Source organism: Sorex araneus, chromosome 9 (genome assembly GCF_027595985.1).
Source record: "Sorex araneus isolate mSorAra2 chromosome 9, mSorAra2.pri, whole genome shotgun sequence".
Lineage (NCBI taxonomy): Eukaryota > Metazoa > Chordata > Mammalia > Eulipotyphla > Soricidae > Sorex > Sorex araneus.
Genome location: NC_073310.1, coordinates 13,598,687 through 13,615,563, shown reverse-complemented (window position 1 = coordinate 13,615,563; position 16,877 = coordinate 13,598,687). Strand labels below are relative to the sequence as shown.

The following is a 16,877-nucleotide window of genomic DNA, read 5'->3' as shown; positions in this document are numbered from 1 at the left end:
TCTTAATAATATTTTTTTCTGCCGGAGATCAACAATTATTTTGCTTGAAATAAAAATCATGGCATGCCATGATAAAATTGAAGCATGAATAATCATGAGTGACTAGAATTAAGTTTGAATAGAAATTAAGTAATGCCACTGCCTGCTAAATAGCTTAGAAGACAAGAATGCATCATAACGATGATGAGGAACTAGTGGCAGATTTAAATGAAAACATGTGACAATAGAGCTTCGTGGGCCTTCCGCGTGTAATTTTAATTCTGTAATGCTCAGATGAAGAAACAAAAAGGTCAGGTGGCGACCAGTGTCTAACCATTCCAAATGAAAATTCATTTTCCCCTTTCGCTGCTCTCATAAAATCTAAGGGAAGTGTTCCTTTTAAAAATTCTTTTCATTTATTGCAGGTTAGGTTGCTAACTGGCATGTTCCAGTGTACGGTGCAGGTACACGAAGATGGAATAATTCTTTCATCTCAAAGAAAGCTTTAAAATGTATTGTTTCCAAAATATGGCCCCACATCAGACAGCATTTTTGAGATTCTCAGAAGGGGGCCTTACAATGTGAACCCAACCACATTTGCTCCTGGGAATAGTGTGTCGTCTATACCTCTCACTTGGTCACATGCATTCATTCCAGAGGAGTTCTGGGCGAGGGGGCACACGGTCTCCAAAGGGGTCCCGTTCTAGGGGGCACACAGTCTCCGGAGAGGTTCTGGGCTAGGGGGCATACAGTCTCCAAAAGGATTCTGAGCTAGGAGATACACAGTCTCCTAGATGCTTCTCACACTGCCAGGCAGTTATCATGCCTGTCACTTCCCTCCTCGCTATTAGATGTGCGTGGCATTACTGTGATTTGTCAAGGTCCCCTTCACTTCCCTCCCTGCGGATGGCTGGCTGGATGAGTTATCAACTCGGATGTGCTAAGCAAACTCCTGGCTCCCTCGTTAATACACAACCCAAGTCTAAGCAGCGTGGTCCAGAATGGAAAAGTTCAGGCTGGAGTGAGAGTACAGTGGGTAGGGCATTTGCGTTGCATGCGGCCAACCCGGGTTCGATCCCCGGCATCCCATAGGTAACACTTGAGTGCAGGATGGAAAAGTTCCGAAGAGAGAAACTTAGCTCATTTTTTTCCAAGCCCAATGAGATTCTGTTTTGGGTGGGCGGGGGACGTATGATGAGATTAGGGAGTGGGCTTGGGCCATACCAGGTGATGCTCAGGGGCGATTCCTGACCCTGGACTCAAGAGTGACCCCTGGCAGTGCTTGGATGACCATGCAGTACCAGGGACTGGGCTGAGGTTGGCCATCTAAAAGGCGAGAGCCTTAATTCCTGTCTGAAGTCCCTGCCCCAAGGCCAGGGAGCTCCTGGCCCTCACCAGCCCTATGCTGGAGGCCTGGGATCCTCACCGGCAAGTCTTTGCCAGCCTGGCCAGAAGCTCAATGCAAGGCCTGAGGATGTGGTGAGCTCGGCCCCGTGGTGCTGAGGACACCCAGGCCATCCCAACGGTACTGGGAGCTGCCAGGGCCACAACAACCCAGTGACCGAGCACTGACCAGTGCCGGGACTCAAACCCAGCGCATTTTGCAACCTCTGTACTCTCTCCGATCCCCAGTCCAGGGATGTTATTAAAGAGAACGAAGCAAACTCCCAAACCCAGCCAATCTGGTCTACGCGGTTCTCGTACTTGTGATTGTTCGGATCATCTCAAAGAACAGCATAGGGCCGGGATTTGGTAACCGATGGTGAGAGAAAAACCTCTGATCTCCCCCTCACCTGAGACTGTGCCAGTGGTGGTTGCCCCTCATGGGACTCAAACTGAGGCTGGTGGTTGGGGTAGATGGCGGGGGCTCTGTAAGGCAACTGGCCGTGTCACTTCCTGTCTGAGCAGCTGGGTGCACCGTGGGACTGGGGGCTGCACCCGGGTCGGCTGCATGCAAGGCAAGCACCTTATGTGCTGTGTTCTCCCCCGCCCCCGGCCCCACTACACTCCAGTTTCACCCAGAGCCAAGAGCAAATCAGATGTTTAGTGACTGTTGACTGAATCCAAACCAACTCAAGAATGGGGGATACCCAGCACCTGCCCAGAGGGGGAGAATGACAGGGTACTCTAAGAGAAGGGGGCCCCAGACTCTCACCCCACAATACCCTCCTCCCCGCTGCCCTGACTCACCTTCAAATCTCGGTACACGACAAAGCGACTGTGCATGTGTTCCAGCCCCAGGATGATCTCCGTGGCGTAGAACTTCATTTCCTTCTCCGAAAAAACACCATGCTGGGAGAGATGATAGTGCAAATCGCCCCCTGGAATCAGACACGCAGGATTTTGGGTTTTTTTTTTTTGGTTGTTGTTTGTTTGTTTTGCTTTTGGGGTCACACCTGGAGATGCACAGGGATTACTCCTGGCTCTGCACTCAGGAATTACCCCTGGTGGTGCTCAGGGGACCGTATGGGATGCTGGGAATCGAACCCAGGTCGGCCGCATGCAAGGCAAACGGCCTACCCACTGTGCTATTATGCTCCAGCCCCTTGTTTTACGTTTTTAATATAGGAGTACTGCTCTTTATTTGGCCACTGATTCAGCTGACTGAAGTAGGCATGAACTCTACATTACTTTTTAAAAATTTTTTAAATTTTATTTTCATAAGGCTGTTCACAATGATTGCTTACATTCAACATTTCAACACCAATCCCACCACTATTACACACCTTCCCGCCACCATTATTTAGACTTTTTCCACCACCACCACCGAAGCCTGCCCCATAGGTACATGCTAAATAATTTATTTTGTATTGCTTGTTATGAAGAGTATGAGATGTCATGCGGCCATGAAAGCGGTCGAGTGTTCCTGGAATTCTAAAATTTTTTAAATATTTGGGATAGTGAGGCATATCTGTAGCGTGCTTCATTCTTCCGAGATTCATTTGTGAGTCTCTGAATCATGGCCATTAATGGGCTTAAATGGCGCCCAGAGGCAGTTCTTGGGCGTGACTACCAGGGTACAGGAAGGGCGGGGAGATGGGGGAAGGTTGCCCATCCCCGACTCTGAGGCACATAGAGTTTTACTCAGAATGGGCTCTGGCGTCACTCTGATACTCAGGGCACAACAAGACAAGGGCAGCCGTGCTTATGAAGTGCAGGGGAAATTGCAGGGAGAACAGACTGAAGAGACATGTGGGCCCCGGGCAAGAGCAAACACTGTCTGTGCCTGGGCCCAGAGACTCCATCCAAGAAGCCCAGCTGGTTGCTGGGGACTGCACCAACCTGTCTGCAGTGCTCGGTATATAGCTGAGCAAATGGTATGTGGCCCCAACACAACACAAAAGTCAACAAGTCACACTGAATTAAATCAAGGGAGAAGGGATAAAAGTCCAATTGCCGAGGCCCGAGTGATAGTACAGCAGGTAGGATGTTTGTGTTGCATGTGGCCAACCTGGGTTCGATCCCTGGAATTCCATAGGGTCCCCCGAGCACCACCAGGAGTAATTCCTGAGTGCAGAGCCAAGAATAACCCCTAAGCATCGCTGGGTGTGACCCAAAAAGCAAAAGCAAAAAAAAAAGCCCGATTGTCACTGGTAAAAAAGATCTAATTGTTGAGTATTGGGGTGTCCTTGGTAAAATGCTTCCAACTCTGCTCTGGGGGCGAAGATCTTCCTGATCAAACGTTGGTCAAGGCATGTCATCCTATCGGCAGATGATGGAGACAGGAAACCCCCCCCCCCCGACGGAAGGAAGATTTTTGTTTTATTAAAAATTAGAAAAGCCTCCTCGTGTCTCTAAGAGTGAATGTGTGTGTGCATAGTGATTGGCCCTGTTTTTCTGAGTTCCTGCCTGTTCGCATGCACCACTCCTGTATAAGCTCAACCAGACAAAGACGTAAAAGGTCTCGGGTCCTAGGACACCCCAGATGCTCCCAGTGCGTGCCTCAGCTCCCGGTTCTGCAAAGGCCCAGGGGGTCTCTATTCTGGCCTCTCCCGTGCCAGGAGCGCTGCCTGCTCTGATCGTCACAGAAACGGAATTAGGCAGAGCCTGCGCTGCTCTCTGGCTTCTCTGGCTCATCACTGTGGCTGTGAAATCCCTTCCTGTTCTGTGATGGATCCGACTTTAAATCAGGCACCTGGGACATAATGAAACTCCAAAGCAGGCGTGTCTTGGTGGGTGTGCCTGCCTTTCTACTCGGGGCCTTGCTGCTGAAGGGACCATGTTGGTGTCTAGTATCGGTTCAAATTGTTTAAAAATGTTTACCGCAGGGACTGGAGAGATAGTACAGCAGATGAGGCACTTGCTTGCATATGGCAGACACTGGATTTGATCCCCTGAACCCCGTATGGTCCCTCCGAGTCCTCCGAGAGGAATTCCTGAACACAGAGCTGCGGTAACCCTTGAGTATCACTGGGTGTGCCCCCCCTCCCATCAAAATTAAGTTGAGAGCAGTTTCCCTGAGCCCTCTCACCCCAACCCCATCCCCAGGAAGGTGAATTTTTTTTTTAATTATTTTTGTAAAGTCAGACTGAAACTTGATTTTCTCAAATGTCGTGGGCCGACATCTAACCCAACTTTGAAGAACCACCTTTGGGCCGATACAGCTTTTCGCTCCATCTCTGCCTCTGACACCCGTACTCCTGTAGGTTGATCTTTCAACTATAGAGGATGCCCAGAGAGGGCTGAAAAGGGTTTTTGTTTGTTTGTTTGTTTGTTTTTATTGTCAGAAAGAGAAAAGCCTCCTCCAGTCTATGAAAGTGGATGTGTGTGCATCTTGATTGATTTTAACTGAAAACGGGAGAGTAGCCGGTTTCCTTAAACTTGAGGGGAACTGAGTTACCCGGGCCCCCCCGGCTTCAGTCTGCCTGAGAGCTGCTGCCAGGACCCAACAGAAACGTGGCTAAGTTTCCCTGAGGGCACAGAACCCTCCCGGGAGTTCAGGGTCCGTCCCCTGAGTTCTTACCGTTCATCAGGTCCAGGATGAAGCAGAGCTTATCGGGAGTGTGGAAGGCATAGGTCATACAGACAATGAAAGGACAATCCTAGAGGGGAAACACAAGTTTGTGAGGAAAGCTCCAGGCGTTCCGGAAAGCCTCCACACACACACCCCACCCTCATCCCTGAACTGGGCACGTGCCCCCACCTCTCAGCGGAGGGGACACCGACCCAGTAACTTTTATGAAGAGTCCTAGGGCCCAGCCCTGAGACGCTCGGGGACCACCTGGGCTACAGCATGGGGCGGTTCCAGGGCCACGTGATGCTGGGGTCCAGCCGAGGGCCCCACACAGACTCGGCAGGAGCTCCCCCAGCTGAGTGAGTTCCCAGGCCCAGCAACAGGGTGAGACAGGGGTGGTGACGGGAGAAAACGCACAGACGACACCAACGACCAGAGTGGAAGAACTCAGGGGCCGCCCCCAACTCGGCGTCAGTCACAGCCCTCAGCGCCTTCCAAAGACTCGGGTTCTAGAGGAAAAAAGGTCATGCTGTCTTGACACTTTTCGCTGTGGCATGCTCTGGTTCTGGCGAGTCAGATTCCGCCTTCAAACTCTGACCCTAAAGTCAGAAGAACCCCATCCCGGGGCAGGTACATGGGACCTGCATTACTGTCCCGACGCCCTGAGGTGGAAAGCGATTATTAAATTCACGTCCAGAAGGAGAAAATGATAAATAGCAGGGCCGGGGGTGAAATAACTTACTTAGAAAAGATGCTAAACTTCCCTACGTCAGGGTATAGATGGCATGCAATCTTAAAAAAAGCGGAAATTGGCGAGCTGATTATACAACTGATATGAATTCAAGGCTGGAGTAATAATAGCACAGCAGGGAGAGCATTTGCCTTGCACGAGGCTGACCCAGGTTCGATTGCCAGCATCCCATGTGGTCCCCCGAGCACCGCCAGGAGTAATTCCTGAGTGCAGAGCCAGGAGGAACCCCTGAACATCACTGGGTGTGACCCGAAAAGCAAAGCAAAAAAAACAACGGATATAAACTCTATGGAGTCAAGGAAGTTCAGCTATTTTAAAGAAAAACAAAGCTAGAAAATTTACAGTGCCAGACAGCAAGACTTACCAAGCCAACAGTTATTCAGACCGTGTGGTTTTAGCCTAAGAGCTGACACACGGACCCAGACGGGGAACAGAACAGAGAATCCTGAGATGGACCCACACATCAAGAGCTGCTTGATTTGTTCCCTAGATCCCCCCTCCCCCCAGCCCCACTGGCATCTGTCAGTGATGATGGAGCAACTGGACATGAACCTGAGCACAGCCCCTCCCCCCCAGGATCACTTCCGGGGAGAGGCAGAGCCGGATGTGGACGGGAAGGCAGCGGCGCTTCCCAAAGAGAACCAAAGGGCAGTCACACGAGAAACGCTGACCAACTGCCCTCACATGGAATGAATCAGGTTCTCAGAAGACATGACGAAGGAGGCCAGTGAAAGAGCGAGTCACACACGGCACAGGGGGCGGGTGGGGGGGGGGGAAGATGCCTCCACAATTACACCACAAACACAGTCCACAAACACACTCACAAATACACCACACCCGTGTCATGTTCAGGACACGGATCAATGCCTCGTGGTCCGCAGAGAAGAAGAAGAGCCGCTCGGCACGATCCTTCTTAAGTGGGGACTTCCCCTGAGTGTCTGCGGCCAGATGGTGAACACCAGTTGCCCCAAGGAAACACGAATTAACATCGTAACGTGCCGCCGCTAAATCCTGCTCACGACTGGAATGTAAAAGACTAAGGACAGCAAGAGTGACAAAGCTCTGGGCTCCATGGAACCCCGACGTGGCCAAGCAGCTTGCCCTTCACAAGCTGTTCGGTTGGCGGTGTGGGCACCATCAGTGGGCCCCGTGGCCCGGCGCTGCCATGTGAGGTCCAATTTGCTCATACCAGTGCTTGCGTGCACCAAGAAAACTGGTGAGGATGTTCTTCCCGGCACCATGGAAGAGAGCCCGGAGCGGGAAGGAATCTGAGTGCCTACAAGGTGGTCTTGCCTACAAATGGGGCAAACAGCAAAGATTGTGGGTTGTGTCGGGCCTGTGCAGTCTGTCACATGTCCTTCTTTGCTCACTTTCTTTACAATCTTTTTTTTTTTTTTTGCTTTTTTGGGTCACACCCAGCGATGCTCAGGGGTTACTCCTGGCTTTGCACTCAGGAATTACTCCTGGCGGTGCTTGGGGGACCATATGGGATGCCGGGGATCAAACCCGGGTTGGCCGCATGCAAGGCAAATGCCCTACCCGCTGTGCTATCGCTCCGGCCCCTACAATCTTTAATATATAGATACATATATATATATATCCATGCATATATATATACATATATATATAAATTATTTCATAGGTGATAAAAAGAAGGGCGGTCAACAGTAGATCTGGCGCCCAATCCTCTGTGAAGCTGACCCTGTGGCGAGTTGGCACTGGTGCTACGTGCAGACCGAATGTCCAGGTGACCAGGAGAGGGAAGCCAGGGACAAACAAGGTACACGCAAGATTGGACCCAGGCCACGGTGAACCCCTGTGTGAGGAACCCAGGTAGTAGCTCGTTCGAGGGGAGGGCAAGTGCCCCGCAGGAGCGCCAGAGGGCTCTGGAATGAGGACGACCTGCTGCCTCTTGATGTGGTCGTTGCGTGCATGCGCCAGTTCCCTTGTGAACTGTGATTAGATCAGTAGCTACATCTGTCTAGCTCCCTTCTGTCCGCGCATGCTCGCCATTCAGCTGATTCGCATAAAACACGGCATAGCCCGGCTCTGCTTTCTTGGCAGAAGCAATAAGATGGTGAGTTATGCAGAAAATAAATCACCTTTCAACAGAACAACGCAAGTACGACTCACGTGGTGCAAACCTCGGTACTTAGGGCCCAGAGGTAAATTTGATTTCGTGCGTTCCTATAAGGAGTCATGAGCCTGAACTCCATTTCCATAAATCTTCTTGAAGAAATTAGTACAGAATAAATTACAAATTCATCTTATGATTACCAGATTTCCTTAGAATTCTGCTCATGTAGGATCAGCTGTTTACTTGATTTCAAGATTTGTTTTGCTTAAAGTAGGTGAAGACACTATTTTATCATTTATAGTGGTATAAAAGTACTACCCTTAATTTATTTTCAAAAAAATTTTTTTTTCTTTTTGGGTCATACCTGGCAATGCATTCAGGAATTACTCCTGGCTCTGCACTCAGGAATTACTCCTGGCGGTGCTCAGGGAACCATGTGGGATGCTGGGAATTGAACCTGGGTTGGCCGCATGCAGGGCAAATGCCCTACCTGCTATGCTATCACTCCAGCCTCCCCCTCAAAATAATTTCTTTTAAGCCATGATCTTCCTTGGGGGGGGGGGGGCACCGTCCTCCTTGTAGGCCACCTATGTTTGTCCAGATCTTTCCATGGTCTACTGATGACGGCTCATTCCGCTCCGAAGAGCAGGCTCCCCACGGATCTGGCTACGGATCTTATGAACAATTCATCTGTGGCGTGGAGAAGCCAGTGGTCCTGAGCTTAGTAAAGCTGGAATCTTTGCTAGCTTGAAAGAGACAGTCCCACTCTCTTCAGGGGGGGTGAACAGACCCTTCCCAGGGTTAGTCTCAGCTGAAGGGAAGTGAATCCTGCAGTGAGAGTCTGGGGAAATGCCAAGAGGTTGAATGCCCTTAAGACATGTTAAGATGGGACATGTATTGGGGCTGGAGTGATAGCACAGCGGGTAGGGCGTTTGCCTTGCACGTGGCCGACCCAGGTTCGATTCCCAGCATCCCACATGGTCGCCCGAGCACCACCAGGAGTAATTCCTGAGAGCAGAGCCAGAAGTAACCCCTGTGCATTGCTGGTTGTGACCCGAAAAAAAAAAATATATATATGGGACATGTATTACAGACTAACGGGGTAGGAAGGGCTCTTGAAAAATCACTCAGTCTGCCTTATTTCAAGGGGAAAAAAAAAACTGCCTGGCCTGAGATCACAAAGAAAACTGAGGGCCAGACTCGACCCCCAAGTGCCTTCATCCTTTCCCGGGGCTCTTACGGGTACCTCTCCTGATAAAGGCAGGAACCGGGAGCGTGGCCGAGGGATGGGCTGAGGCCTCACCAGCGCACTCACTCGCCCACTGCCGGTCCCTGGCGCTCCAGGCTGAGAGGCCCCTCGCAGAGGCTCCCCCTGAGCACGAGAACCTTCCCGACAGACAGACCCTGAGGAGTCCTGTGGAGGAACAGGCTCAGACCGCTCCCAGGGGGATGTGGCTAATGGACCTCGACCTCTGTTGGAAATGAAAGGCAAGGAAGAACCAGGGGGGGGGGGGTGTTCAGAGGCAGACCCTGAAGCCAGGTGCTCAGCCAGAAATGGTCCTCTGTGATTGTCTACTAGTAGGAAGCAAAATAAGCTTGTCTTTTTGGGATAGCACTGAGGGGACAATGACTGAGGGAACAATGACAAACACGGCCAGAGTCTCTGTAAGGGAAGGCTCCCCGCTGCGGTCTGGGTCATCTTCTCCAACTGCCCCAGTGTTATCTCCTCAGGCACGGCCTTCCCTTTCCAACAGTCCGTCAGGTTTTCTAAAACCCTCAGGCTCCATCTTGTTCTCTTTCTAATGATATCAAATCCATGTGACATGAAACCTGCACGTACACTCTCTCACCACCAACATGCTTTGCCCTCGGTCTTTCTTGACAACAGGTATCCAAGGTCTGAGCTAACTCATTAAAAAAAAAAATCAATATTTTAATGGCCACTTACCATCTGGAGTAAGTGCACTTCCACATTTAACATTGGAGACAAAGTCATTGCCGATAAAAACCAGAAGCTCATGTCATTCACATTTATTTCAAGTCAAGGAGCTGGGTGCCGAGTTCCCTTTCCAGTGAGTTTCAAACAGATGGTCACACGCACACAGGCTGACTCTTATTTGAAATAATTACTATCTAAATTAAGAATGGAACCGCCCTTATGACCCAGCAATTCCACTCTGAGGTACCTACCCTCAAGACCAAAAAAAAAAAATTCATTCAAAAGGACAGATGCACACAAATACAACAGCTAAGATACGGAAACAACCGAGGTGCCCAGTGACAGATGAACGGGTTCTGAAGATGTGGTATATGTACACAACGGAATACTATGCAGCTGCAAAGAATGATGAAATCATGCAGTTTGCTGCAGCCTGGTTGGAACTGAAAGGTATCGTGTTGAATGAAGTGAGCTAGAAGACAGACACAGGATAATCTCACTTCTCTGTGATACAAATAACTGGATGAGGAAATGTAAGGTAGGAAAGGGTGTGCCTAGGTCACCCCTGGCCCCAGAGTATAGGGAGAAGGATAAAGAAGGAAAGTAGAAGAGGAGAAAGAGAAATAATGGGTGAGCAGCGGGGAGAGGTCTTACGTATTCTGGTGATGTGGGAGAGTGATATAGCTATCTATCCAAAGCACAGACTCGTGAGCACTGGATTCAGGAGACTTAAACTACAACCACTGAACTTTGAAATGTGCCTGTCTGGGCTGGGGAGAGGGAGCGGGAGGAAGGATGGGTAACCTGGTGGATGGAAGTTGACACTGGTCATGGGACTGGTGTTGGAATACTGTATACCAATGCCAAAGACTCATCTATCAATAACTTTGTAAATGATGACCCTTTAAGTAAAAAGAGAAAAAGAAAGAAAGAAACACTGTCCATATGCCGGGATGTAGGAGCATACAATGAGAAATCACTTATAGTCAAGGCCAGAGAGATGGTTCAACGGGCAGGACACATCCTTTGCACACAGGAGGCCCAGGTTTGATCCCTGGTACCACATGATTCTGAAGCTTGGGATCAGGCTCCAAGCACTGAGGCAGGAGTAGCCCCTAAGCACTGCTGGGTGTTGCCCCCAAATAAAAAAAAAACAATAAAGAAAAATTACTTATAACAATGGCCTTCCTTTTTATTTTATAGAGGGCCTGAGTTATTATAGGATTCTTTTTATTTTTTATTTATGTATTATTATTTTTTTTGCTTTTTGGGTCACACCCGGCGATGCACAGGGATCACTCCTGGCTCATGCACTCAGGAATTACTCCTGGTGGTGCTCGGGGGACCATATGGGATGCTGGGATTCGAACCCGGGTCAGCCGCGTGCAAGGCAAACGCCCTACCCGCTGTGCTATCACTCCAGCCCCTATAAGATTCTTTTTTAAAAAAAATTTTAATGAAACACCATGAGATACAATTGCAGACTTCTGTGATTCTGTTTCAGTCATACAATGTTTGACTCCCCATCCCTCCACCAGTGCTCATTCTCCACCACCAATGTTCCCAGTGTCCCTCCCGCCACCCCTGCCCCATTATTATAGTATTCTTCTCCTTCAATAGCTAAGAGTCTTTCAGGCTAATGCTAGAATATAAATCACCACACAATAAATCCAGGTGATAATAAGACACGGGCAGATAGCCAAGAGGCTAAAGGCTGAAGGGGGGCAGAGACTTAGCACGGGGCGAAGGCTTTTGCTTTGCATCTAACTCCTGCTGGACAGTCCCACACTGTGGCCCTCCCCAAGTGCCACCAGCAGTGATCACTGACACAGAGCCAGGAGGAAGCCCTGAGCACAGTTGGGTGAGGCCCCACACCCCACTGGAGAACAACCCCCCCCCCACAGTCAATCCCAAATCAAAGAAAACATGGGGGTGCTGCTGGTGACTGGGGGGGTGGTGATCCGGGGAGCACTGAAGTCCAGACGTTGTCCCTGAACCTCGGGTGCCTGGCTTAGTTACGAGCTGAAAGGGAGCGTTCCTCGCTTCACGATGAAGACTTTGCCTCCTTCCAATCCTGCACATGCAGGTTTATAAAAAGCCACCCCGGGCACGCGGAGGCATCCGTCTCTCTGTGTACAAACCTTCCCGGCTTGGTGATTCACATCAGATCTGTGTGAGTCACACAGCTGGGCCCAGCCCCTCTGCTCATTTCAAATCTTCCCTCTGAGGACCGTCCCTCTGCACAGGATGGTGGGGGAGGAAGGTTAGGGGTGGAGCCACAGCAGGGGCAGAACTGCAGTAAACAAGGCACACCCAGGGCCAGAATGATAGAACGTAGCAGGGAGGGTGTTTGCTCTGCACACCGCCAACCAGGGCTGGATCCCCGGCATTGCATATGGTTCCTGAGCACCGCCAGGAGTAATTCCTGAGTGCAGAGCCAGGAGTCACCCCTGAGCATCGCTGGGTGAGAACCCAAAATAGGGGTGAAAAATAGGCATGCCCAGGTTTCCCAGGTAGTGGGTTTTTAAAACTGTGTCTTCATATACATCTATATAAAGAAAAGTTAAGATCTTGATCCTGGGTATTATCGCGGATAGAAAAAGACACTCCGAATAGGAAGCACTTCTGCAGGAAAGAGGACCCAGGGGAAACATTTTTTGAAACACATCTTGAGTTAAAAAAAAAAAAACAATTCAGATTAAATATTCGACCTGTATACACGGTGCTGGGCAGAAGCTGCCCCAGGCCCACAGCAGGAGAAGAGAGGAGATGCTGAGAATACAAAGTTGCCTTCAAAAGAAACAGACCAGAGAGGGCCCCAAAGGGACCAGCTCACAGCTGACTGAGCCCCTGGTTCCCAAAGTGGGCAACCCTGCTTCCCCCTCCAAGTGTGGGGTCCCCCTGGGGATCGGAGGGGACAGTAGCTTCAGGTGCAGTTGGGGGCACTTCCTGTTTGCTGGAAGATGGTAGATGCCCCAGGCGGACTTAGAGTGGGGTTTTTTCCTCTTTTTGAATAGAGGGTGTTAGGGCAAGTCACTGGGGGGACGGCTGGGCTAACAATCCGAGAGCCTTCCTCGCTCTCTGGGGGGGACAGACGCTACTTTCCCTAGTGTTTCCCTCGCCCTGCAAGTCCTTCTTCATGTCGCAGCCGACGCCTAACTAGACTCTGGTGATCTCGTTGGCTGCTAGGATTAGCTCCTGCTGTCTCCGCAACCACAGGCCCGGGAGAAGAGCATCCTAAGGAGGCACTGAAGGGAGCAGTTGTGAGTGTGCAAGACATATCCTGCTGGTGTGTCTCCGACTCCCCACGAAACCGAGACCCTTCGTGAACTGCACAGTTGGTTTGACACTCAGCTGCTGGCCTCACGAGCTCCGAGCCTGCCCGAGCACGGGGCGCCTCATCATTCACCAAGAAACAAAAAAGGCCTGCATTTAAAATAAGCTGCCCTGATATCACACACCACCACACCACACACACACACATACACACACACACATATGCAAATAAGCGTGTGCATGCGCGCACACATGCACACACACATCATAGCCATACTCCGAACTAATACTTACTCCTGTGCTCACAAGAGACAGCATAATCCTCTCATTTAAGGCTAATGTTTCTCCTTGCTTCATCTTGATCCTCTTCTTGTCGAGGCATTTCATCGCATACCTACAAACAGAAACATCATCTGAAGAACTCGACACAGACAACATATCGAGATTGATGTAAACAATGTAAGTCCGAGGGGATGTGTAGTTAGGACCAGGGCAGTGTTAAAAAGAAGAAAAATCGAGCCTGAGCGATACAGTACAGTGGGTAGGTACTTGTCTGGTACGCAGCTGACCCGGGTTCCATCTCCAGCTCCCCCATAAGGTCCCCTGAGCACCACCAGGAGTAATTCCTATGTGTGTGAATCTAGGAGTCACCCCTGAGCATCACAGGGTGTGGCCCCAAAAACTAAAAGAAAAGAAAAAGAACACCCAGGTGCCAAGCACAAAATCTTTGCCGTGCATGTATGAAAAGTGCAACTCCACCTACCAAGAGGTGGGTGTGACGCCCCGCTGTGAGGTGTGGGCTACACACAGGTCCTTCAGAGGAGGGGGCAAGGATAAGCCCGAGGAGCAGGCCCCTGGCCAGGGGCTCCTGGTCAACACCAGGGGTGTGTGTCATGTGAGGGAGAGGCACCCCGATGGGATGGGAGAGAACGGTACCCAGGTCTCAGCTCTTCCTCCCGAAAGTCGGTGACCCCAATCTAACCACAAGGTCATGAGAGAAACCCAAACGATAGGCATTCTCGAGGGTACCAGGCCATGAGAAAGAGGCCCCGTCTGCAGTGTCACCGTCACTAGATGTCCAAGGATAGAGGCTGGTTCAAGGTCACTAACCCATGATCCCGGCGCAGAAAGGGCCACTGGGTAAAAAGCGCCAGGAACTGGGAGAGGGTTAACAGTGATGCCTCACTACGAGTTCAGTAGGTGAGACTAACGGGCCACAGAACGCAGGCTCCACATACCGGTGTGAACTCCGTGGAAACTCCTGTATAGCTCTGCACCCTTTCCAGAAACCTCAAACTATCCCAAAATAAAAGATTTTTTTTTAATAAATGTCAAGCAGTAATTAAGATATATCTATCATTATATGCCAGACGTCCCAATTAACTAAAAGAGAGAAATCCAGTGAAATGAACTCCGTATGTACCACTGCTGCCTGCCTGGTTCTTGGTGTGTGTGTGTGTGTGTGTGTGTGTGCGTGCGCGCGCGCGCGCACGTGAACGCACGTGTGCATGTGTATGCATGTGTGTGCATGTGCTGAGTGAGTGAACACAGGAGTCCTGGGAAATCTGGAGTGGGCAGGAACTTGTAGTTAGGTCTAGAGTGATGGCACAGCAGGGAAGGCACCTGCCTTGCATGTGGTCAACCCAGGTTCTATCCCTGGCACCACCTATGGTTCCCTGAGCCTGCCAGGAGTGATCCCTGAGCACAGAGCCAGGAGTAAGCCCTGAGCACAGCTGGATGTGGCCCCCGACCTCCCGCTCCCCCAAAAGAATCTGCAGTCGGTGCAGAGTGTAAGAGGCTAAAATGCACACAATGAACAAAACCAGAAGGAACGGTGCGTGTGTGTAAAACGACACATCCGAAACACCATGGTCTTGTCACCTGAAGTCGACGTTCACTATATTTCAAACAAGAACTAACTGGTCTGGTTCTTATGGTTGCGGAGGTCCCTCGAGGAGGTGCCTGAATAACACCAGGGCCACTCGGGAAAGGGCTTGTGGAGCTGTGTGTTGCCGGGGGTCAAATCCAAGGTCTTGCCTGACACGCGACACACATCCTTGGTGCCCCCACCCCAGTGAGAGGTGTCAGTCTCTCAAGTAAGCTGAACAGAGGCAGCAGACTGCTTAGTATTTCTGAACACTCGGGGATTCACTGAAGAGACAAAGAAACCTCTACTGAACAGAGGAGCTGGTTTTGCAGGCCGGGTCCCGGAGGAGCGAGAATGTGGGGAAATGGCGGCTAACCCAGGCCCGCGCCAGGCCAAGGGACGTCATCATTCTGGAACCCACACTTCACAGCCAGGCCCCTCCACGGTTGCCACATGCCTGCCATGTAATCAGACATGGAGATCTGGGCTCACCGAAGCCCATTTTCCCACTCTCTTTTGCTCGTAGAAATACAGTTGCTTGAACTGCTTCCATACTTCAAAAAAAAAAAAAAGTCCCCATACCTGGCTAGCCTGCCACGCGCTGTGCAGGAAAACCCGTGGACTTGCCGCTTCTGATACCTACTGCCTCCCGTCAACACCATCCCTTTCTGTCCCCGCCCCAGGAAAGGGAACCCGCCAGCCACAAGACCGGGGCAGTAATCTCGAGCGACGGAGCAGTGGGCCTGGCTGGTCGGGCTCCAGTCCCCGTGTGTGTGGAAGCAGCATGTCCTGGGATGCTGTGTCACCCCAAACCTCACGCCCTCGGAGGGGAGTCAGGGCTAAAAAGAGAGACGGGAGGTTCATACCTGCTACTGCTCACTTCCGGCTCCCCGGCTCCCAGCCCGTCCCCTGAATTAACCACGGCAACCTGCAAGGCCAGGTCACGTTCCCATTTCACTCTCAGAGGCTGGGGCTCAGTTTACTGTTCTCATGATACCAAGTCAGACAAAGCATGTCCCGTTTCTTCCTCAAATAAATTACTTCAAAGGTGAGGTCAGGGATTGTAGCTGTACCAAACAGGGATTTTTCTCAGGATGCAAAGTAAAATAAACCCATTTACTACTCCCAGCAAAACGGAGGGACATGGGAAGCTCACATTTTTCCAGTGTCTGCCTTCCTGCAACCATATACTTCACCAAATCCTCCTCGGCCAATGATCCTATGAACGCTGAAATCATTCATGGTCAACTGTGAATTCAAACACAAAGATGGAAAATAAATGTGCGTAGAAATTATCTCATTGTAAAGGGATTTCTTCCCCCCACCCCACCCCGTGCCAAAGAGCTGTTAAAATAGCAGTTCTGATGTAAAAAAAAAAAAAAAATCTAGCCTTTCCACCACCAGATTCTCAAACTGAGAGACAAGAGACAAGGGGTGGGTAAGACTTTCTTAAGAGTCTCTTACTCAATCTCCAAAAGGCACCAAAAAGGAGGCCAGTGGGAAGATGACAGAGTAGGAATTGAAGTCAGCTGCTTTTTTTTTTTCTCTCTCTCTCTCCCCATTTCACAAATCTCTGATTACAAGACAGAAACTCTGAAGACAAGTGAGTGTGAAATTTCCCGTCAAAATGAAAGCAACCACAGCCACTCTGTGGCCTCAAGTTTGGGAAGAGTCCAGCAATTCCCGGAGCTGTCAGATGGCGGGAGGAAGCAGCCGACATCAAGGGCAGCTGTGTTTTCCACACCCGGGGCCGGGGGATCAGACAGCCCAACAGATGCGGGCCATGTGAGTGTCCTATCGCGAACATCAGGGACGGGGAGGGCGCGTGCGGGGCATGTGAGCGTGAAGCAAGGCCGAGTGTGAGGACAGCCTCAAAGGAGGCTTTATTCGTGAGCGTGCGCCTCTGTCCTGTGGCAGTAACGCCTCCTTCTGACTCCGGAGGGAGCCCGGAGAGCACGAGAGGGCGCCAGGGCAGAGGGTCTGACGTCCCTGGGAGACGGCAGGGGCAAATGCCCGCTCACTTCCACATCCTGG

At 50.7% G+C, this 16,877-nt stretch overlaps 1 protein-coding gene across 3 annotated transcripts in view; it reads right to left on the bottom strand.

Moving 5' to 3' along the window:
• The window catches only part of GRK3 (G protein-coupled receptor kinase 3), a 170,740-nt gene that overhangs the window by 38,387 nt on the left and 115,476 nt on the right, over positions 1-16,877 (bottom strand). For all 3 annotated transcript variants that reach the window (XM_055146585.1, XM_055146586.1, XM_055146587.1), the window contains 4 exons: positions 16,000-16,091; positions 13,271-13,370; positions 4,943-5,021; positions 2,170-2,300 (listed from right to left, as the gene is read on the bottom strand). In XM_055146585.1, coding sequence (XP_055002560.1) covers positions 2,170-2,300; positions 4,943-5,021; positions 13,271-13,370; positions 16,000-16,091 — 402 coding nt within the window. The remainder of the gene's footprint in view (positions 1-2,169; positions 2,301-4,942; positions 5,022-13,270; positions 13,371-15,999; positions 16,092-16,877) is intronic.